The 25177-nt window shown below is 35.3% G+C and overlaps 1 protein-coding gene across 1 annotated transcript; it reads left to right on the top strand.

Moving 5' to 3' along the window:
* Window positions 1-22496: 22496 nt before the first annotated feature.
* LOC114270962 (two-component response regulator ARR3) lies at window positions 22497-24529 on the top strand. The gene is made up of 5 exons (XM_028212590.2): window positions 22497-22993; window positions 23094-23173; window positions 23295-23372; window positions 23509-23579; window positions 23787-24529. The coding sequence occupies exons 1-5, from the start codon at window positions 22840-22842 to the stop codon at window positions 24289-24291; spliced, it is 888 nt and encodes a 295-aa protein (XP_028068391.2). The 5' UTR covers window positions 22497-22839; the 3' UTR covers window positions 24292-24529.
* Window positions 24530-25177: the final 648 nt, after the last annotated feature.

Genomic DNA, 25177 nt, shown 5'->3' with positions numbered 1-25177 from the left:
GCCTATTTTACTGAACTACAATCCAAATGCCTTAAATTTTCTGGGCTACACTCTCTCACTCATGGCATAAAACTAGCCAATGCTTCACTTTATCCAGCTACTTTTGCCTTTTATTTCTCCTTCTTTCATCAACTACCAGCTGCTCTTCCTGATCACCGTTTCCGTCCCTTCGAAGCTAGCATAGGTCCAGCCTGGTTGAATCACTTCCTCAGTGACAGGCTCTGTGCCTTGCCTATTCATAAAGACATGTGGGCTTCCCTACTGATCCCCAGCCAGAGAACTGTTTATTGGGACCACCAACCCCAGAGCCTATAAATGCATAGCTGAGCCTTATTGTCCTGCTCAATTTGCTAGACAATTTGGCCTCACACAAGGAGTTCCAATACCTCTCTGCAGCAACACCAACCTAACTCTGACCAAGAGAGATTTGAAGGTTCGAAAGTCAAGGCTAGAAGAGGCAACCTTCAAGTTTATGGATGATTTGGCCACTTTTGAGTACATCCCTTTCATACCTCAAGGCACCTTTTTGAAGAGATATCAGAGTTGGTAGGTGAGTAATATGGAAGTTTATTTAGTTGAAGGTGATCAGAAACAAAAGAAGCGGAGACTGCTTGAGCCTGAGAAGAAAACAATTAAGGTGCAAGAAGAAGAAAAAGAAGATGCAAAAGATCAAGAGCATGAGTCACCCTTGATGAGGAGAAAAAGGGTGATTGATTTGTCCCAAGAAGAGACAACCACTAGGGAAGTAGAGGAGGAGGTTATTTTTAAGGAATCCGAACCTCAGGCTGAAGGAGCTGAGAAAACAGTTGAGGAGCAGACAATGCCAATTCAAAGAAAAAAGAGAAGAAAGATTACTGTCTCTTCTTCTGAGTTTAATATCTCCCCTTCCAACTTTGATGAGGATTCTGATTCTGAGACAATTGCCCAAGCAATAGGAAAGAGAAGGAAAATGACTACTTCAACTACTGCCTTGATTGAAGATCCTCTCCGTGAGGTAGCCGCCAAGGTCGTGGAACAAAAACATTCCAAAGCCATAGTCGTCTTTGAAAAGGCTGAGAAAAGACGGCAACAACAAATTTTAAGAGAGAGAACTGCTGCTGCTGATGCATTGCAAAGGGAACTAGCCAGAAAACAACGGACTACTGGACACTATTCTCTCCGCAGTTCTCCCATCAGTACCAGTGCCTCTGGAACAAGTAATTTCTTTCATACCTCTGCTGTTTTTTACTTTGTCAGCGTGTGGTATTGAAGTTTAACATTGTTCTGCATTTCTTCCTTTTGCAGCGACAACTACTGCACTCACCTTTCCAATAAGGCCTTCCTCAATTTCGGTTGAGGTTGATCAAATGCAGAAAGTCAGGGTTGTTCGAATCGTACTTCCACTTCCAAAGCCTATATTTGACGTACCTTCCTTATGTCCCAGTATTCCTACATCTCCTTTTCTTGGATTAAAGCCATACCTCCTTTTTTTGGCTCGTGACCTACCTCAGTCTACTTTTCCTTCGAGCCTTGCTCTTTTTCCGTCCTTTACAGAAACTCCAACTGCTGCTCCATTCCCAGGGGCAGTTGATTCTTCCACAGAGGACATTGGTAGCTCTTCAATTCATGGCTCATCACCAATGCCCACTTCCAGCCCTTCTTCACTTGATTTGCTGGTGGCCAAGACCATAGAGGCTGCCAAAGATGCTCCATCCGTTTCTCTCATCCCTATGCAGCCCTTTGTGTCTTCCACCACAACACTCTCTATGCCCTTCATGTCAAGGGACGAGGTAGACATCTTTGAAGGAAGACTAGCTAGTCTCTTTGACATACCTTCTACCTCTCCCACCTCTACTGCTGAAGCTGAGCCATTAGCCTTGGCTGACTCCCTACTGGAAATTTTCAAGAGTTCTCCTTCCTCCAGCAACAAGCCTTTTGCACCTTCAGTAGATTTGGACACATGCTTGCAACTGTTGGCTTCTTTTTCAAGGATCCCCTTCGAGGCTCTACAAAGGCCTATCATCAGGAATGGGTTCCTTCAATGCTGTAACATTGCTGAGCAGTCTGCCATGAGTGTCTCAAGTCATCTATCTTAGGCTGCAGCTACTATTGATTTTTATCTCAACATTTGCCATGCTGCTAAGACTGCGGATGAGAAGCTGGCTAAGGACCAGAGTTTTGTTTCTCAAGTGCATACTGAAGTATCAAATTTGAAAGAACAACACTCTTTTGCCTCCCACTTTCGAGTCCAACTTCTGGAGAAGAAAGCTCAGCTTGAAGAGGAGTTAGCCGCAGTAAACCAAGCCTTGGTTCGAACTGATAAGAAACTGCATATCACCAATCAAGGGCTGGCTGATCGAAAAGAAGACATGGCTGTAGCTATTCAATTATTTCCTTCCCTTAGCAATAGGAAAGCTATTGTACAAAAACAATTAAAGCATTGTAATGATTTTTGGGCCAATTTGTGGCACAATGTACTTGATTCTTTATGAAAGCACAATATTTTGTATATCATTTGAGAAAGCTTGTGTTTTTGCATATGGTGTTCACTCTATCCCTTGTGTTTCCCAAATGGTTGGAAAATAAGGTTTTAAATATCTGCCATTAATCCTTTTGGGATGTACATAACCATTCAAATTTCTTAAATGGTATGCTCCAAAAGGCAGAACCCTATGAATTTGATATGGTCCTTCCCAGTTAGGTGACCATTTGCCAAACTTATGGCTTTTAATCCCAATTGGGAGTATTGTCTTCCATACCAAATCACCTTCATCAAAGCCAATGTGTTTAACTTTCTTATTATAATTCTTGGCTGCTTTTTTTTTTTGGAAAAGAATGCTATTCAAAGCCAGGATTCTGGCTTCATCTATGCCTTCTAACTCCAGGCACATGCTTTGATGGTATTGCTCGGGATCTAACTGATCTTGGCATTTTACCCTCAAAGATTTAATATTAATTTCCACAGGTAACACTGCATCATGCCCATATACTAAGGCATAAGGAGTAATTCCTGTGCTTGACCTTGGGGAAGTTCTGTAAGCCCACAAAACATCCAACAGAAGGTTGTGCCAATCCCTAGGATTATCTTCCACAACCTTTTGTATACCTTTTTTCAAGGATTTATTGGATGATTCAGCTTGACCATTGGCTTGTGCATAATAAGGTGTGGAATTAACAAGACTAATTCCAAATTCTGCCACAAAAGATCTCACCATCTTCCCATCAAACACAGTCCCATTGTCTATAGTTATGGTTTGTGGGATGCCAAATCTATGGATCAAGTCTTTAATGAACCCAATGACCTCTGTTTGATCTACAGCCTTATATGGCTTGGCTTCAACCCACTTAGTGAAGTAATCAGTGGCCACCAGAATGAAACAATGATGTTTCGAAGAAGGTGGGTGTATTTTGCCAATCATATCCATGGCCCATCCTCTGAATGGCCAAGGCTTCACTACTGCATGTAAGTCAGTTATGGGCACATGCCTTATTGCGCCATGTTTTTGGCATGCCTGGCAACCTTTTGCATATTCGATGCAGTCCTTAAGAATGGTTGGCCAATAATAGGAATGCCTTCGAAGCAACCATCTCATCTTTACACCAGGCTGATGAGCGCCACAGATGCCTTCATGAACCTCAGCCATGGCTGTTAATGCTTCTTTTGGGCCCAAACACTCCAGCAATAAGCCATCTCCCCCTCTTTTGTAAAGAGCATTACCATATATCATGTATTGCATGGACTGCAATTTGACCTTCCTGCTGGCCTTCGAAGATGGACCGGCTAAATATTGCATTATTGGATGCCTCCAATCTTGTTCTTGTAAGTCATTATGGCTGGCTTCCAAGACCATATTCCTTTTATTCAAAGGTTGTATTAATTTCTGGTATGTTGTTTGACTTATGTCCCTTTGAAAATTATCCTTTCTCTTGAAGTTCGAAGCCTTCTGAGCCACATCATTAGCTCTAATGTTCAAGAATCTTGGAACATGGGTTACATTTGCTATTTGAAACTGAGAAAGCAAATGTAATGCAGCAACATAATATGGCAAAATACTTATGCTTTGACACTTGAAAATCCCTTTCACTTGATTGACCACCAATTGAGAGTCTCCAAATATGTCAACTGCATATACTTGTAGCCCAATAAGGATTTCTAATCCTACTATTAAAGCTTCATACTCAGCCTGATTATTAGAACAAGTGGCTTCATCTACTCTGAAACCATGCGTGGTTTCTACCCCTTGTGGAGATCTTATTACAACACCAATTCCAATTAAACCATTGGCTTTCGACCCATCAAACCACATCTGCCATGGCTCAACATTAGCCATACTAAGCTCCATTATCTCCTGGCTCTCTGTTTGAGATGGATGATCTGCCAAGAAATTGGCTAAAACCTGCCCTTTTACTGCCCTTTGAGGGACATATTCTAGATGAAATTCTGATAAGGCAAGTATCCACTTGCCAATTCTTCCCCTCAACATTGGTCTAGATAACATATATTTAACCAAATCTGTGGTTGCAATTACCAAGACAGTTGTAGGCAAAAGATAATATCTTAATTTTATTGCAGCAAAGTATAAAGCAAGACACAGCTTTTCAACAGCTGAATATTTACATTCACAAGAATTTAAAAACCTACTAAGGTAATAAATAGCTTGCTCCTTGCCTTCTTCATTGTCTTGGGCTAAGAAAGCTCCCAATGAATCCTCTGCTGCAGCTATGTACAACTTTAAGGGCTTGTTCCCCTTTGGTGGCATCAGCACTGGAGGGTTAGCCAAGTAGGCTTTGATACCTTCGAAAGCAATTTGATGCTCTGTTGACCACACGAATTCTTCTTCAGCTTTCAGCCTTAACAAGGAAGAAAATACTTTAGTTTTTCCTGCAGTGTTAGAAATAAACCTTCGAAGAAAGTTAACCTGTCCAAGGAACTTCTGCAATTCTTTCTTACTTGATGGAGGCCTGGCTGCAATGATGGCTTTGGCTTTGTTCTGGTCAATCTGTATTCCTTTCTTGTGTACCACATAACCCAAGAAGTTTCCAGATGATACGCCAAAGGCACATTTAAGAGGGTTGAGCTTTAATTTGAACCTTCTCATTCTTTCAAAGGCTGCTTCTAAGTGAAACAGGTGCTCTTCCATGGATTGGGATTTAACCACAATGTCATCAATATAGCATTCTAAATACCCTCCAATGAGGTCATGAAAGATAGTGTTCATGGCTCTTTGATATGTAGCTCCAGCATTCTTTAGACCAAATGGCATTTTAACCCATTCAAAGGTGCCAATATTCCCAGGACATCTGAATGCTGTCTTGTGGATATCTTCCTCTGCAATGCAGATTTGGTTATAGCCGGAATGCCCATCCATCATTGACAAGACTTGGTGACCTGCCGAACTGTCTACCAGCAAGTCCACTATAGGCATAGGGTATTCATCTTTGGGAGTCGCCAGATTTAAGTTTCTGAAATCGATACATACCCTCATTTTGCCATTCTTCTTGACTACAGGCACAATATTAGATAGCCACTCGACATACCTGGCTGTTCTAATAAAACCTGCCTTGAGGAGTCTAAGGATCTCTTCCTTAACCTTCTGAATTACTTCTGGACTCATCCTCCTTGGTTTCTGCTTGTAAGGCTTGAAATTAGGCTTCATGGGGAGCCTATGTTCCACTAATGACCTATCCAATCCTGGTAGTTCATTATAAGACCATGCAAAGCAATCTTTGTATTTCTTCAGAACAGCCAATAGCTGGTTTCTGTCTAGAGCATTCAAACAAGCACTTATATAAGTGGGCTGTTGTACAGAACCTTCCCCTAGATTTACTTCTTCTAAAGGGTCTTGTGCATGAGAACTCCCTCTGGTTTCTTCTACCTTTGAAGTGATCTTCAAGCTTGGTTCTGCCCCCAGGTTCTTCAATTCAATATCTCTGCCCTCCTCTTCATAGACAAAATCTGTCCACAAGGCTTCCTCTTCCTGTATCTCCTGGACTTTTGTTTCAATGTCCAAGGCACAGTACTTACCAAGAGTCAAGACTCTAGCCTGTTGCTTCTGCTGTTTGCAGCCAATTATCATGGCCTCTCTCTCTTGCTCCTGAACTTTCTGGACTATTGCTTTTATATCCAATGCTGAAAATTTAATCAAAGCCAAGGACTTGGCTTCTTGTGGTTCCTCTCTTTGCCTATAACCAGGCATCATTGTCATCTCTAAGGACAACCTATTCATCAGCACTTTCTTGGACTAAGTGCTTCAGGTGTGTCACCTCCTCATCAGCCATCACTTCGGCTGAACTGTCATCTTTCATCAGTATACTGAGCGGTGTCACTCCCTCAATATACAATTTAGCCTCCGCAAAGTCTGCACAGGCTATGAAGGGTTGAGGATCTGCATCGATTTCCTCTGTCTCTCCATTGCCTAAAGCCATCATGATTTTCTGATGTAAAGAAGAAGGCACACATTTGTTAGTGTGGATCCAATCCCTTCCAAGCAAAGCATTGTATTTAGCATTACTGTCGATTACGAAGAATGCTGTCATACAATCCCTGGTTCCCACACTTAAATTAATGGGTAGAATCCCCTGAGCCATTTGCTTATCTCCAGCAAAACCAGCAATGGTTGTGCTGGTTGGTATCAACCTGGGATTCTTTTTTCCTAGTTTCTTCAAAGAAGATTTCGGGAGTAGGTTTACTGCTGCCCCATTGTCTATCAGGACTCGGTTCAGCTGTATCCCATGAAAGAAAGCCTTGATGTACAAAGGCCTGACGTGCTGCGTCATTGAATCCAAGGGGTACTCAAATGGATACGATAGATTGATGCTTACCACTTCCTCACTTTCATATTCATCTTCCATCGGGGTAACCATTTCGAAATTATCTTGCACCATACTTGCTTGCGAGTCTTCACTAGAGATCTGAAGTGGATCAGCTTCCTGCCCCTCTTGATTTTCATCTCCAGCTTGGAATTCCTGTGGTAGTATGTGTACCATGTTCACTGATACTGGGGGAAACGAGCCAAACTGGATGGCTGGCTGTACTTGTTCCCCCTCTTGGTGACTTTGGTTGACTCCCTCAGAAACATCCTGCATGATGCATTCTGGTATTTCATTGCTAACTGATCCCTTCGAAGGATCTTTCTCAACTGGCTCTTCAGTCAGAAACGTTTGCTCAGCCATGAAGGCTTCGAACATCTCTTCCTCCACGACCTCTTTCTTCTGGCTTATGCTAATCTCTTCTTCGGTCTCGCTATCTGTCTCCATCAGAGCTTTCTCCAACCCTACCAAACTAGCCTTCTCTCTGGTTTTCAGTTCAGAATGAACCTTGGCCAACTGTTCTCGGCTACAGACCACTTTGCTCTGTGGAACTGGCTTTGGAGCATAGTCTGACTTTGGGTTCTTCCTTCCTTCCGTTTTGACTGGTGAAGAATTTTCTCCACTTTCCTTCAGATCTTTCTGATACTGGGTGTACCTGCGCTGAATTTTTCTTCTCTGTGATCTTGAGATGACTGGGACCATGTCTGGTTCCCTTGTCTTTGGGTGTTTAAGCAGCACCCAGTTATTCGGAGCCACCATAGGAGGCCTGATCATCCTGCCTTGGTTTACAACATCTCCTCGAACAGGCAATTCTCTAGGTTTGTTTTGCATTACAAACCAGTCTGGGACTCCAGGTACCCATGAACTTGCTGATTCAGACGCTGATCTGCCCTTTTCCACCTTCGAAGCCATCTTCGAAACTGGCCGTGAAGGTAAGTGCTTGGTTTTGTCCTCATGTTTTGAATCTGATTCAGACCTTCGATAAGGGTGACCATTTTCTGTCCTGCGTGAAACTGGTCTAGGGGGCCAATCTCTGGCTTTGATTCCATGAACTGAACTTCTCTCCAGTTTTATTTCAGAATGGCTACTCTCCATTCTATAATAGTTATGTGGCCTGGATTCATGCAAGAGCTTCTTGCCTTTGTCATGCATTCTGTTCACCACAGGCTCAACCACTGGTGGTCTCTGCCTATCGCTAGCCGGATACGGCCTTTTGTTGTAAGCATTGGTTGACTTAGGACGTCTCTGAACATCCCTGTAGTATTGCTTCCCATCAGTTGGGAGCCCCTTCAACCACTTGTAACTGAGTCTGCACCTGGGGCACATTCTCTGCATCACCGCTGCTTCTAAAGAATCATCATCCAGTGATTCTTCATCAGAGTGTTCCCTCTGGTGCGAGAAACCTTGTTCAATAACTGGTGGGCTTCTAGTATTCTTCTTGATGTTGGTTTGATTAGCAGTGTGCATCTGCACATTGACTTCTTCCAATTCTGTCAAGGACAAGTTCTGGAAGTCTGATGTAATGACATTGGCTGCTGCCTCTCCAACTTCTGGAAAGGGATCCCTGTCAATTCCCATGGCTTTTTCTGTTTTAGCTGAGAACTTCAAACTTCCTTTTCGAATCTGTTCTTGGATCCTGTCTCGAAAAACAATGCAGTTTTTAGTCGAGTGAGACCAAGAATTATGCCATTTACAGTATACTTTTCCTTTTAGTTCATCTGGAGATGGTAGTTTTACTCCTTTAGGTAACTTAAGGAAATTAGCCGCGAGCAAATGATCAAAGATGTCATCCGCTTTTGTTAAATCGAAAGAGTATTTTCTGTGAAAGTCTTTCTTTTTAAACTGCTGGTCTATAGTTGTATCCTTATGAATTAATGCTTCACAGATTACAGGTTCTTTGCCTACAATCTTTGCTGCATCTATTTCATAATTAGGATCTCTATAATATGTCTTATATGATGCATTATTTCGATCTTGTTCCTCTTCTAATAATGCTTCATATCGAGACACCTTATAGGTCAGTTCGACCAAATCTCTGAATTCAGTTGAATCAAACTTCTTTCGAAGCCTGAATTCTAAACCATTTTGAGCCAATCTGACGAATTCTGGCTCTGGCAGGATGACTCTACATTTATTTCGAGCCCTTTTAAATCTGGCAATAAACTGAGTAGCCTTTTCCTCAGGCCTTTGACTCAATCTAGCCAAGTCTGCCATGGAAACTTCTGGCTCTAATTGGAAGAATTGGGCATGGAATGCGTCTTCCATCTGTTGCCAATTTTGAATGGACCCAGGTGTAAGGTTGATATACCATACGAATGCTCCTCCAGTCAGAGAATTTGGAAATAATCTCAGTTTCATATAATCATGGTTAGTGAATTCACCGCATTGAGCAGCAAATCTAGCAATATGCTCTACAGTTGACTGATTTCCAGTTCCATAAAATAGAGTAAAATCTGGTATTCTGAATCCTCTTGGGTATTCATGTACCCTATCTACCCATTCTGGGTATGGTTTTCTGTATATAGGAGTCTGGACCCCCCGAGCCATTGGTCCACATATCTCCCTAACAATATCAGCAATCTGGTCTCTAGGAACCAAATTTTGTGCTTGCTGAACCACTACTGGAGGGACAAACACAGGATTTGGTGGACAAACTTGTGCTTGTGGTCCTCTTGGTCCATAAGGTGGTAAATTTGGGGCTGGTTGTCCTTGCGGTGCAGGTTGCTGTTGGGGGTGTGGGTAACCCCTTTGAGCCTGACCTGCGAAAGGACCTGCAAAAGGTGCTGGAACAGGTGTTGTGTCTCTGCCATTTGTAGGAAAACCCTCCAACCCCCCGGGTGTAAATTCGAATAAGGGATTAGTGTAGCCCCTTGTGCCAGGTATGGCTTCGAACATGGGATTTGTAACCATTCTTATGCCAGTTTCTTGTACTTGGCCAAATCCACCAACCTGTGTGGCTTCATTATTAAGTACTGAGGCATTTTGGCCTGCTATAGGCCTTGAAATGGGTTCATACCAAGACTGAGGTGATGGTCTTTCAAAGTTTTGGGTACTAGTTTGACCATTAGAATGTCCATTAACTTGCATAGGCTGTTTTTCTCTAGCCAATCTTTGTTGGGGGACATTTACAACTTCCTCCATGTGTCTTGTGTTTGTTGGTTGGTGGTTATTCATTCGATCCAAAAAGGATGTTGCCCACCTTTCCATTGTGTTCATTAATTGTTGTCCCATGGCATCTACTAAACCATCCCATGGATTTGCTGGTTGAGTAAATGGCACAGTGGATAGTCCAATTCCTTGGTTTCGTCCAGTAATATGAACATATGGTTCTTGTCCAGAAGTACTGGTCTGTTCGACCATAGGTTCTGACAATATAGGAGTTTCCACAGGATGTGTTACCACATTATCCTCTGGATTTGGTATTTCTACCTCTCCTTCCACGCCTTCTTCCAAGCGTTCATTTTCTCCTTGTCGTCTTCTTCTAGCCATTTTTAATTATGTCCCACCGGGCGTGCCAAAAATATATGTTGGCTTTTTGGCTTTTCGAAGGGTATTTTTGTGAATGTGAGCGTGCCAGCAAGGATCAATCAGCCCTTACAGAAATTGTGATTGCCAACCAATTATCAGACGATTGTGTTTTAGTTCTTTTCAGCCTCAATGAAGAGGACTTTTACTGGTGGCTTGACTTAGGAGAAGTTAATAGAAATAACAGTAATATGAAGAACAATTGAAGTATTTCATAAAAATGAACACTTACAATGGTCCGAACTCAGCCTCAGAGAGGTTTACAACAGCAATCTACTTGAATCTACTTGAAGCTACTCCTATGAATCGAAGTGCAGTGCGGGTATTTAAAGTGCAGGTATTTAAAGAACAGGTATTTAAAGACTGGAAATGTAAAAGACTGGAAAAGAAAATATATGAAGTAAATGACTGATTTGTATGATCTGAGTCCGTCCTTTTTTTCTGGGGGCTGCCCTGCTATTTATACTCGTCAGTGATGGCCTTCGAACTGCACTTCGAACCGTCGAACTGCTCCTCCATGATCGCTGATCGTGCTTCCTTACAAGTAGCTCCATTACGCCATTACTGGCAGTTGAGCTTCCCTCTTGTACTTGAATTTGAATATGAGTAACCGTTGAAGATATGTCATCTTGCATCCCGTTATTGATCTAATGTTACCCAGATCATGTGAGGACCAATATTTATTGCCACGTGTACGATCAGGATTAAAGGCTTGAATAACCTTCCTTTATTACCCTTACTCTGCCACGTGTCGAACTGTAACTGGCTTTTACAAAATATGTAGCCAACAATAATGTATATATGTTAACCAAGTAATAAATTATTTAAATTTAATTGTAAATTTAACGGGATTTAAAATGTATTCAAGTTTTGCTTCCTTACGTAACTAGCCGATTTCATATTTACTTTTATAACTAGTTGATCTTGATCCGAATACGAGTCAAACTCAAATAACTTGGATTGTTTTCGGAGCCTGACCAATACAATGGCCCTCTCTTTTGGGGCCCATAATTTCATGACAACCCATAAGAAGAGGTCGTCAGCATTGGGGCGTCGCCCTTGGGCCTTGGCCCAGGCCCACTTTTCAACACATTTACCGGCTTTTGGGTCTTCTTGAAAATGACAACAAACAACAACAAAAGCACGAACCGTACCAATGAAAAAGACTCTGAAAATGATTTTTTTTCTTAATTTTCATTTTTTTCCCCTCTTTTTCCTTTGCAAATTTTGTTTAGTAGAAATTTTTATTTCGGTCATTTTTTCTTACTTTCTTTTTTATTATTTGCAATTATTTTTTTATTCTTTACCAAATTTTATTCTTTAGGGTAGCTTGCATTGACTTCAATTCAGGTTTAAAATAAATACATTAGGGTTCATTTGGGAAGGGCTCATTTGGTATCTTTTGGCTCTTTGAGCCACAAAAGACAGAATAGGCTATTTGAGCCACAACAGACAAAACATCACATCTAACCCATAATCATTACACTCTTCTCTCACAAAAAAAGTCAAAAAAGTCAAAAAGCCAAAAAGTCCTTCCCAAACCAAACTTTTGAGCCCAGGCTCAAATAGTTAAAAAAGTCAAAAAACCAAAAAGCCAACCCATTTCCCAAACGGAGGCTAAGTCTCATAAATTTGACATAATAATTACACAATACTTTCTTGTGATTTTAATTTACATAATACTTATGAATTCCCTCTTTTAGTTTAATGGTACCATCAAAATCTTTTCAACAATATTAATTTTATAAATATTAAATTTCTATATTAAGTCTTATACATATTTTATCAAAAATATAATTAGTAATACAAAATATAATAATTTTAATTCTTTAAGATAGAGAGAGGGGAGGAGGAGGAGTGGTTATTTGGTGGTCTTCATATGATATTATTAAGCGTGTGTTTGGCAAGAGGGTTGTGGGCTAATTTAGCCACAAACTGACAAAATTGGCTAAATTAGCCACAAACGGACAAAACACATTCAGCCTCCGTTTTGGAGCATAACTTCCATACAAAGAGGGATGAAACTACTAATTTACCCCTGGGTTATTTGGGCTACTCTAAGAAGACTCCAATGTCAACATTTTCCCAATAAAAACACGTTTTCCCAGAAAACCAAAGAAAGTTGAAAAAAAAAATTTAAAAACATTTTTTTGTTTTTTGTTAAAATATTTTATAAAAATAAATTCAAACTCTATTTATAAAAATATTTTTAAATATTTTAATTTTTTTGTTATGTATTTGGTTATTTTTTGAGTGTAGAATTGTGAAAGTAGTATGGAGTTTCGAGTTATGTGTTTGGTTATGAGTTTTAAAAATAATTTATTAATTGAGTTTTATTTTATGTGTTTGGTTACGATTTAAGTGTAGAGTTGTTTTTAAATTTAAAATATTAACATTTTAAATTATTTAAATTTTTTTGTTAAAATAATTTTTTGAATATTTATTTTAATTTTTTGCTTATTAAATTTTTTAGATTATTTAAAAAAAACATAAAAACATAAATTACCATTCGCGACGTAATTTAGAAATAAATAAACACATGAAAACTCATTTTTGAAAAATAAAAAAAAGTTATTGTATACCAATAAAAATAAAAAAGAAAAAAAACATAAATTAATGTGAGTGAATAAAAAAATGACAAAATCGTAAATTTAAAAAAAATAACGACAAAAATACGCCTCATTCAAAAATAACGACAAAAGTAACTTTGAGAATTTCTAACATTTCTTTAAAAATTAGATCTATTTGTTAGACTCAGTTATGTGTCAAGAAAATGATTAATTGATAATTAAATATTCTCTAACTATTAATTTTTAGAAAATAAGTCTAAAAAATAGATTTGTATATCATTCTCCTTTTTATAAAGAGTTTTTTTTTTTTTTTAAATGTTATAAAACCAAGTTATTAGAAACTATTAGGTGTGCAATACATACTATATGCATGCACTTTTATTACATGATTTTATGATTTAAGTTATACATTTTTATGAGATAATCTATGTAAGTTTGTTTCAAATCTCCTATGAATAGATTTACTCGAATTTATATTCAACTTATATATTTAAGGAATTACTTATGTAAATTTATAAAAATTTAAGTGATTTTGTGAATGGTACATATAAAGGGTTGTACACCCAAACACTATTTAGCTCGTTAAAATTTTATTTTAGATTGACTTATTATATATGTAAATTAAACTCAAAATCTTCTTAACCTGTACACATTCAATTTATAAAAAATAAAAATCAAATTGATAGAATTTTCATAATTACATAATTAATTTATATTTATATAAAAAAAGGAAATTCCATATGAATGCAATTTACAAAAATTATTTACATATTAATTATAAATTTTATAACATTGAAAAATAATTTTATGAATTTTTTCATGTATTATAAATTATTTTTTTAACTATCCACCGAATTGCTATTTCTCCTAAAAACAGTGTAGGAACTACTTTAAAATCTTTTTTTTTTTTTACCGACATGGTTTTTTTTTTTTTATGGTATTATTAATGTACTCAATTGAAAGTAATTTCATATTTTCCCTTTATTATTGATGGGGATATGGAAGGAAGATTCCAGGAGGGTGTGGAAATATGAGGTGATGGTGTACTAAGACAGATAACGTAATGCTTTATGAGCCATGATCTATTTCTCTCATTTTGAAACTTTAATTAAGGTCTTGTTTGGGAGGACTAAATAAGTTTATATTTTTTATCTTTTTATTTTTTTTGAGTCATATTAATTAATATTTTCTTTCTATTTTTTTACACATTTTTTTTATAAAAAGTTAAAAAATATATTTATTTAAAATATCCCAAACAAACCTTAAATTTTAATGATGTAATAGAGAATAAAAAAATAAAATTAAATTAAGGTCAAAATATCACATTATAATGAGATTCATTCTTATTAGAACTTTTTAGAGCTCTTTCATTAGAATTCTCAATTATTTTTCATGCTTTATAACTTAAGAGTGTTTTGAAAAAGGATAATGTTTCGTAACTCGAAACTATCCCCCCGAATCCCCCTAATGCCCAAAACGACGTCGTTTTGGGCATTTTACTTTTTTTTTTTTTTTCTTCCATTTCAGGTCTGAAACGCAGAGGAAGAGGGAGAGAGAGAAGAGAGGGGAAGAGGAGGAGTCGCAGCCCCGCCGCAGCTCCTCGTAATCCGGCCGCAGCTCCTCGCAGCAGCAGCAACAACTCGCCTCCGGCCCCCTCCAATTATGGCCCCCTCCAGTCCTCCTCCTCCTCCTCCTCCCTTCTTTTCTCTTCTCCTTCTCTGCTTCTGAAAACAAAACAAAAAAAAATTAAGAGGATTCGGGGGAGGCTTTTGAGCTCCCTGGCATCACCCTTTGAAAAATAGTTAAAAGTTATTTTTTAATTTTTAATTTAATTTTTTTTTAACTTTCAAAAATATCCTAGTACAGATCAGACGGCGGTGGAAGGGTTTGTCATACCCTGCATGTGAGATGAGACATTTTCCTTCTTTTATTTAGACCGAAAAATCCGCCATGATGTGATGTGTGTACTCTGATCTGATCTGACCACGAGATAAAGGAAAAAAAAAATTGGACTTAGGTAAGGTGCTCGTGGTTGGATTACATTGGAAAATCTTTATCCGTTATTCGTTTTTTAAATTGATGAATTAAAAAAAATTAATTTGTATTTGTTTGTCAGATTGATACGAATCGGTTTAACCATTTAAATTTTTATAAATTTTAAATATAGTATAATAAGTTATTAATATTTTTTAAATAATAATTTAACTTAACATAAATAAAAAATTATCAAGTAAATTATTAAATATCAATAACAAATACATATAAGAAAATCATGCATTATTAAAATTATTTTATTATTTTTTTTATTTAAAAACTATTTAATTTGATTTTTTAAAAAAAATAAAATTAAGTTTTATATTTTTCACACAAAAATACTAAATATTAACCTTTGTCATTTGATAAAACGATTTCTAAATTGAAAACACAACAGAATATCTAAACTCTTTTTCAATTGAAAATACAAACAGAATATTTAAACAAATTAAAAATACAAAATTTTATAAATTACGAGAGATGCTAGCAGTTTGATGGTTTAATTGCGGTTAAAGGAACCTCAAATTTGTCATTTGTTCAAAAACTAAACGAATTAAAAAAATCAATTTATAATCATCCGTCCATCATATATCCATCTAAAATATGACGAATTGATCCAATTCGGTAAATTTAAATGGATTAAAATATCCATTAAACACCTCTAAATTCAAAAACTTCATGTAATCATGTTCTTAACAAATTATAAATTATTATATATAATTTTTTAATTTTTTTAACCACATAATATAAAATTGTGAATGGCACTTTTTTCAACCATATATACTTCATCTTGTCCCAGAACTCTCAATTAACTTCTTGAGATAGAGATGGAGAATGAGAAAATCAATCTTCCTTGGAAAGACAAATTTGGAATAGGTGATGACTATGATTGATATGACAATTAATATTTGGCAAACATGATCTCATGAGATTTGATTTGCAGTGTCCAAAATGTTTCTTTTGACAAGTCCACGCGCTAGACTGACCCTACTCCGAGATTTCAATGCATTCCCCAAATCTCTCCCTTGTTTGTGTTGTCTGCTGCCAATTTGAGTTTGCATTTGTAGCATTTAGACCATTTTGAACGTTGTATCAGATTCAGGTCAAGTTTGGGAAGTGTAAAAAAAAGTTAAAAAGTCAAAAAATTATTCAAAAAGTTAAAAAGTTATCACTATTCATCAAAAGTCAAAAATTACGGCTGCACAATTCCCAATCTTAATTTTTCTCTACACACTAATTTATATAATTTTTTAATACACATTTTTCCATAAAAAGTAAAAAAGTTAACCGAAACATCCATATTTTTTTCCTCAATTTTTTAGTCTAAAAAGACAAAAAGTGCACTTATTTAGGACACTCCAAACAACCCTATATTAAATTTAAATTTGATAAAAAATGTTATTTTTTTTATTTTAATAGTTTTATTAAATTGATATCAAATTGAGAACGAAATAAATTTTTTACTAAACTGAGAATCTGCGTGAGCCTTCACCAATTTACTGTGCTGTAACGTTGCAAGTAGACCCACCGGCCGACCTAAAAAATGTTCAAACAGTTCAAATAGGTAGGTTCAAACAAGTTCAAAAAGAAAAAAAATATTTTTTTTTTTTTGCCTTACCAGTCGGTCGACCCACTGGATGTCCCCTCCCTGCCTTTGACGACAACCATTGGAGCAGCTCATATCAGATTGAGAAAATAGTCATTTTTTTACTCAAATTTGATGAAAAAAAAAAGTGAACTATTGGAGATGCTCTTATGCTCTACCTTGGTTTGTGGAGTGAGTTGATTTTTTACTAGTTTTTTTTTTTTTTTTTTTTTTTTTTTTTTAAGGCATCGTTTGGTAATTTATTATTTTAATTTAAGATAAATTATAAATATATTTTTTAAAATTTATTTAAAGGATTATAGATCATCTCTTATAGTTTAGAAAATTATAAATATTCCCTTATTAGAATTTTTTATTTAACACAATTAATTAAAAAAATAAAATTCATAATTATTCTCATATACATGAATAAAATTACAAATATCCCCTTATTATAATCATTTTATTTTTTTCACAATTATCAAATCAATTACAAAAAAAAAAAATCAATTAATTTTTCCAAACATAAGTTTTTTTAATAAGCTAAAATAATAAAAAAATTAACTAAAATAATCAATTTTCTGAAGTCCAAAATCTCCCCAATATCTCATCATTATTCGTATCACTTATATATATCTATATAATAAGGGAGAAGGCTTTTTGAAAATGTATAAAATGTGTGTGAGATACATTTTGATCTAATGGTCAATATCAATCCTGGTATATATCAATGGCTCGGATCTATGTAGTTCCCATCCAAACATTTCTTTCCCTCAGCCTTCCACCTACCCACGTCCATTCCCTCTTCATCTCTCTCCCTCTCTGTTCTCACCCACTCTCCGCCCCATTCCCTCTTTATCTCTCTCTCCCTCTCTGTTCTTCTTCTTTCCTACCTTCCTTCTTCCGCTGCTCTCCAGTCTTCTGCCTCTCGAACTCGACTCTGCTCTCCAGTCTCGCAAGGTAAGATTTCTGCCTCCCCCTTCTCTCTCTGTCTGTGTCTGCCTCTCCAGTCCTCGAACTCGCATTTTAGGCTATTTGATTGTAAGATTGATTGTTGTTTTAATTGTTATTTTGATTTTGAAATCAGAAATTCGGATGATTTGTTGATTTATTGTTACATAATCTATTGTATGCCCAGATGGGATTTTTGGAAATTATGATTTTTAAGTTAGGTAAATATCAAAGTTCCGATCACCCCCGGCATCGACTTAGACTGACGGTGGTCTTGGCCTGTGAGTATTCTAGGTAATCGACCACCGCCAACTACAAGTTCATTGAAAATCATTCGAATCTGTCAGTTTCATCTCTCCGCTGATCTGATACTATGGGGTTTTGCCATTTTGTTCTTCATTCTTGATTGTTTACTTGTGTATTCATTTGTTTCTTGAGATTTGGGATTTGCAATGGCCTGATGCATATATATGACTAGGGCTGAATTTATATATATATTTTTAATACTCAATCTGCCATGCTTTATTCTTTTAAGAATATATAATGTCTTCTTATAATGAATTTGATGAATGTGCCATGAATGGGATTTGGGAATCTGTTGTGTATATATATTTTTGGTTTTCTCTCTTGATGCATTACTGAAGCGTTATTGCTAATTTTTTAAATGACTAAGTTTTTTAATGATGAACCAGTCTATCGATTCAATTGATTATTTTATAGGTGTTTTTACTTCGATGGTCAATGTCATATATATGTAGGTAATACTTTGATTGGAGCTGGATTAAAAATGATGGATCATAAAGGACATTTTGTATTGCATTGATAATCTATATAATAAAACAAAACTGTTTTTGAAAATGTATCAAATGGTTGAGATGATTCCTATATACTACCAACGGTTGAGATCACTTTTATTCCCGCCTAAACACTCTCTGCTCTCTTTCTCTCTCCCACGTCTTCCTAAACACCTTCTCTTCAACTCTCTCTCTACACGTTATCTCTCACATTCTCTCTTCAACTCCCTCTATGATCTCTCTCTCATGTTCGAAATTCTTTCTTTTCTGAAACTAGCTAACAGAGGTAGCAGATCAGAGAAACATCTTCCAACAATTTGATTCAAATAGAGACGGTGGTCTCAACAGGGCTCACCACCACTGCCGCTGCTCATCATCACTATCGCCATTGATTGACACCCACTCTCTCTCGGCTCCCACCCTCCCAACATCAGAGGTATTTTACATTTATTCAGTTCTTTGAGGCTTCGGTTTTAGGGCTAATTTTTGTATCAATCAGAGTTGATGGCTTCGGTTTTAGGGCTAATTTTTGTATCAATCAGAGTTGAGGCTTCGGTTTTAGGCTTTGGTTTCGGCTTTAGAGATTACAATAGAGTTGGAATCTAGGGTTCGCTGACTTCTTTTTATTTTTTTTTCAAGTACATTAGTTAGATATGAGAAACAGAATGACAATGGAGTGAAGAAAAGTGCTGATACTGCCATGGCCACAACATGTTTGATAGTTTGCCTATGAGAAACTTCTAAGTTGCTTCTTCTCAGTTGTCAAAATAGCACACACTCCTAAGAAATGCTTCGGTTTGAATATGAGATTGCCTTCTTCCAAATCCTCTGTCATTTCTAAGTACTCTGCTGCACATCTTAGGTCCGAGATGTTTGTTGCTGTGAGATTGACGACAATTCCATAGCAGAATTTTGCTGCTAGCTTAAATGCCTCGGGTCCACCGGGAAGATCATCAAAAACAATTTTTTCCAAATCCGAGTCTCGCGTTTTGTATATGATTGTGTTCATCTTCCCATTCCTAGAAAGTAGTGGATACTTCATAGAGACATTTATATTAATACACATTATTGCTAATAAAACCTTCAATCCAAAAGCTTAGAGTTGGAGAGATTTTTTCATTTTTTTCACTATACTGGTTTTTATTTTAGTTATTTATTTTTTAAGAAAACATATTTTGAAAATGAAACCAAACAGTAACAGAGTGCAAAGTGTCTCTGAGCTAAGAAATAACTACCTTATGTAAGTGGAAAGTGGAATCTCCAATTTGAATCAAGAAGTCACTTGGGATGTCAGTTGAAACATACCTATTCAATGTGAGAAATCACAAGATTATTATTCATAAGCTCATCTTCCTAAAATTAAAAAATAAATAAAAATATAGTAACTAACTATTTTCATGCAATAAAATTAATCATCTTTTGTTTGCAATTTTTTTTAAGTTTTCCAAGATTGGCCTCTTTGCTCAAACCCATCAGTCTTGACACTAAGCTTGCTGGGATTGAGCACTCCATTGTTGCAGTCTCTTCCTCCAACTAACTCACTCTCTGAATCCCACATGATGAACAAAAAAAACCCAAAAAATCTGAACAGTTTGGGAAGCCCAATTCGGATTTACTTTTCCTTATTTTCTAGCATGATCTCCAGTTTTAATTTATTGTGTATTTTTTTGTCCTTCTCTTCACCCAAAAGAATTTACCCTGATATTGCATCTGAATATGGAAGCATTTGAATATTTGCAAAAGGTTAGCTATGCATGCTTATTATTTTGTTCAAATTGTTTTTGTTGTTCTTTTTTATTTTATTTCTATATTTTCTTTTCTTTTCTTTTCTTTTTAAAGTTACTGGAAGCAATTTGGAGGCTGAACAATTCATCTGATATCTTTTCAAATGGTGGCCTCAGAATTAGATTTCCTTCTACTCTTTTGCTCTATTGCTATGATAAATTTTTGACCTTAAAGTCGCTTCACCGTTCTACTTTAAAATGTGAGGTTTAGCTTCATTTTGCTGATCTGTGGATATATATATGTCTATCTAAAGAATTTTGGAATGCCTGGTGCATTGATATTAGGGAACTTACTAAATGCAAATTCGTAAAATTATAATCATATAACTATAATTGTTTGTTGACTAACTTCAAATTCCACAGGAAATGGTCACATTGGCCACTGCAACCAAGGAAACAACATGTACCTTTTTCCTGGGTTAGTTTCAAATTTTCACTCTTTGCAAGAACTATGGGTTCAATATTTTTTTCTCTTTTTCTCCATATACCAATTTTCCACATACCTGATCATGCAGGATTGGACTTGGTACCCTTCTATCTGGCTCTAGGATCATCTCTGACGGCATGTTACAGGCAGCAGCTGAGTGGTACTTCTTCATTCTACTTTTCCAAATAAAATTCTTGATTGTGTTGATACTGATGTTATTTAGACTTTTCCCATTGTTATTTTTAACAGAGGGACAACATTGAAACTTCTTAATATATTGAACGTTGAAAATTCTTAATATATTGAAAGTCAAGTTACTTATGTGTTTGTTTGATTTGGAAAACAAGAAGAATTATATTAAAATTGGAAAATTATTGGTGAAATTGATATTGATGATATTTACACTTACTAACAGAGTATGTACACCCACCTTCCATTGTTGTTTGGGATGTCCCAAAATAGTTAACCATCTTGAAGAGTCAAGAAACTAATACTGTTACCTTCATTTTGTTAAGTTTGAATGCATTTAATAGATGGACAACTTTGAAAATTCTTACTATACTGTTAAAGTGTAAACATATTAACTCATTTGTTTTAAATTGGGATATGTACGAAATTAGATGCATTCTTTATTTGTTTATTTATTTTTAAATTGATGAGGGGCTGGTATTGTGATTTATGGGTGGAAAATTGAATTTAGGAAGGTGAGTAATCATTTAGTTTGTTGATCTGACATCACAGTAATTTATAATCTGCAAGATATCTGAGAAATTATTGAGAGGAGTTAGAATTCCATAAAGAAACTGATGGATTCGCAAAAATTCTAATTTATATCGCTTGGGAGAACAGGAAAGTAGGTACTTGCAATTTGTACATGTTTGAAATGATTTGGCAATTCTAGACATAAGAGAGAATTTTTTATGATGGAGATTAATTTAGCTGATTAAATCTCTTACCGTTGATTGAAAAATTAATACATTATTGAATTAAAATTGGCGTATTCTAAGCTAACATAAAAAATTCATGTATTTGTGTGCAATGAAAAACAAATAGTTGATGAATAACATAGAATGGATGAACATTCAAATTTGATGCATTGCATTTAAAAAATTGTCTCATATTCCTGTCACAGAAATCGAATTTTGCCATATAAAGAAAATTCATGTATTATGTAAAGCGTGAATTTGTGGTTGAAAAAACAATATTGTTCATTATTGATTTCTAATAGCGGTTAGGTTCTATAATTTTTTTTCACATATATGAGATATTGTTTTTTTTTTATTTATGATTTTTTTATTTGGGCAACAAGAAGAATTATGTTAAAATTGGGGAATTATTGATTGTATTGATATTGATGTTATTTAGACTCTTCCCATTGTTATTTTGATGTCCTAAAATGCTTAACAAAGCCAAGATAGTTAGGCTTGTGTGAATGCATTTAACAGAGGACAACGTTGAAACTTCTTAATATATTGAACTTTGAAACTTCTTAATATATTCAAAGTCAAGTTTGTATCAAAAAATGACACAAACTTTATAAATTTCAACATAATACGTATAAATTATAACTGCATTTTAATCTTAAAATTATTTATACCGTGCCTTTAGGCACGGGTATACGCTAGTATATATATATATATATCAAAAGTTCAATAAAAAATGATATACAAAACTAGTTTTCAAACCTATTTTATAATATGTGTAAATGATATAACTAGTTAATGATTAAAGAAAATATATGAGATTGTATTATTTATAATATTTTAATTGATTATTATATTACTTAAATTGAAAATTAAATATAAGTAATATTTTAATTGATTACTATGTCATTTAGATTGAAAATTAAATATAATTTTTATGATGGTATTATATACGTTAATTAATATATAAATTAATGTATCAATTAGTATTATATCATTATTACTGTTCTCACTTATTATATAAATTATAAATATTTAAAATATTTAAAATTATATTATATTATCAATTAATATATTAATTAATACATATATTATTATTCTAATTTTTTATGGTAAATGCAAGTTTAATAAGTCAAGCCCATACAGATAGAGAGAGAGAGACCGGTGAGGATATGGAGATCGCACCAAAGTCGATTTCAGAATCTCAGCTTATTGCTTTAAAATATAAAAAAAAAGTAATACAGATTTCTTCGAAAGAGAGAGAGATTTTCAAAGGTTGATTCTTATAGAGATATAGAGAGAGAAACAGAGACATGTCTGACATAGACCCATAATCATATATAATATGTGTATATAAAACCAATTGACCACCCAACACAGAAAGGCTCTCTGTTTCTCTTCCTTTATTTGCAGCCAATAATTTCTGGGGGGTAAAAAGGCAGATTTTGATCCGAGATATGGCCAGAAATGGTGTGTTTTCGAGGCGGAGGAGATCGGAGATGATCGAGGAAGTCTTCGATGATGATGATGATGTTCATGTTCTTGCTGTCGATGACAGTCTCATCGATCGAAAAGTCATCGAACGATTGCTCAAAATCTCCTCTTGTAAAGGTAATAAGCAAATTTGTATTTTTTTTCGCATCCATTTGCATGCACACATCAAGTGTTTGATTAAATGTGTCAATGGGTTTGTTTTGTTTGTGTTTGTCAGTCACTGCAGTGGATAGTGGAAGGAGAGCTCTGCAATTTCTAGGATTGGATGATGAGGAAAAGAGCTCTGTTGGGTTTGATGTAAGTGAGATTAATTTATTGTTATACAAGTTAAAATTTGAGTTGATTGATTTACAATAAATTGATTTTTAGTTTTGTTGGGTTGGGTTGGGTTGGTTTTTTTTTTTTTTTTTTTTTCCAGGGTTTGAAGGTGGATCTGATAATCACAGACTATTGTATGCCTGGAATGACTGGTTATGAGTTGCTCAAAAAGATCAAGGTTAGTTTATTAAAAAAAAAATTCTTCATTTCATTTTTTTGAATATTCATTTTTCATTTATTTTGAAGCAAATAAAACAGAGATTTGAAAATGCTTAGCTGATTTTTTTTTTTTTCTTTTTTTAATGTTTGGGCAGGAATCATCTACTTTCAGAGAAATCCCAGTTGTGATCATGTCATCCGAAAACATTTTGGCCCGAATTGACAGGTGCATACATATTATCATATATAATCATATTCATTTGTAAATTTATATTTGAAATTTTAAACTATTACTATGTATTATAATTTTAAAATTTTGATATTGATATTCACAAATACTGATTCATATACGTCGTACTAATTTAAATATGATTTGAATATGTTTTCGATACTGTTATTTAAATCATGATAATAAAAATTGTTTGAATGATAGGTGCTTGGAGGAAGGGGCAGAGGATTTTATAGTGAAACCTGTTAAATTATCGGACGTGAAACGTTTGAAAGATAACATGTTTGGAGAGGATCGAGTCGTGAGGGAAGATGGAAAAAACAAGAGAAAATCACCAGAGCCGTCTGATCTCTCCACATCACCATCACAACCGTCAATCACGGCCTCATCACAATCACCGTCACCATCGCCTCTTTCGTCATCACCATCATCCTTGCCACCACATTTATCAGAAGCGGCATCTCCGTTGCTATCGCTACATTTATTAGACTTGCCATCGCCATCGCCATCGCCATTGCCGTCGCCACATTTATCAGACACGGCATCTCCGCCTCTATTGCTATCGCTACATTTATTAGACACGCCATTACCATTACCATTGCCATCGCCACATTTATCAAACACGACATCGTTGCTGTCACCGCAATCACCATGTTCTCCAACATCGCTAGAATCTCCAACAATGCGACTTAAATTGACAGAATTGTGATTAATATTTGGAAATTTAAGGTTATTTATTTTGAATTTGGATACAATTTGCAACAGGGGCCAATAGACAAGCCAATTAAGCAAAGCAACTTTCTCTGAAATATGGATTTTTTGTTGCCTTGTCTTATGTTAGCTTCGTTTTATTTTTTAATTTTTTTCTTGGCCTTGTTTTTGTTTAATTGTACTCCTAATTACAAGAATTATAGTTTTAATGGTTGAGCTGGTTTATTATCATCTAAGTCCTTTGATTAGAGGTGCTTTCTTTCATGTTGTATCATAATTCAGTCTTCATTTTGTCATTTCTAGATATGTCTATTAAAAAAAAATCAAGATTCAAAACTAAATATAAATATAAATAAAAAAGTTATAGTTGATTCTATTTTTTTAAATTATTTTAATCAGCAAGAGATTATCTATATATGAGGAGAATTATATCAAACTAGACAATATCATTAATACAAATCCATCAACCCATCAAGTAATGCTAACCACTAGCATAAGAAAAAGAGTTCATAATGGCAGGAAAAAAACTCACAATAACTAAGTTTTCATAATTGGAGAGAGAATAATAAATCTTTATATTTGGTAAGAATTGATCCCCTATCTAGTTAAGAGTGTATAGAAAAGTTGCTAACTGAACTAGTTTTAGAAACAATGTTATGGTGCCAAAAAATGAAAATGATATGTTTTGATCAGTCTAATAACGATACAATAACACTTCAATATTTAAGTACGATATACTAACATTTCAATATCTGATTTGATACAAGATATAATAAAAAATTAAGTAAGCAGAATCATAATGTATGTTAAGTAGATCTCATTTTTTAATCACATTGTTTGATAAAGATCGATCAATTTTAGTTAGTACAAAAAAAGCTTGATTT

Source organism: Camellia sinensis, chromosome 11 (genome assembly GCF_055761805.1).
Source record: "Camellia sinensis isolate YWXY chromosome 11, ASM5576180v1, whole genome shotgun sequence".
In the NCBI taxonomy this organism is placed as follows: Eukaryota; Viridiplantae; Streptophyta; class Magnoliopsida; order Ericales; family Theaceae; genus Camellia; species Camellia sinensis.
This window is presented reverse-complemented; position numbering and strand designations above follow the sequence as displayed.

Bases quoted from the DNA above. Each gene is read 5' to 3' on its own strand.
- LOC114270962 (XM_028212590.2), top strand. From the start codon at position 22,840: ATGGCCAGAAATGGTGTGTTTTCGAGGCGGAGGAGATCGGAGATGATC. The intron at 22,994-23,093 runs GTAATAAGCAAA...TGTGTTTGTCAG, and splicing joins CAAAATCTCCTCTTGTAAAG to TCACTGCAGTGGATAGTGGA. The intron at 23,373-23,508 runs GTTAGTTTATTA...ATGTTTGGGCAG, and splicing joins AGTTGCTCAAAAAGATCAAG to GAATCATCTACTTTCAGAGA.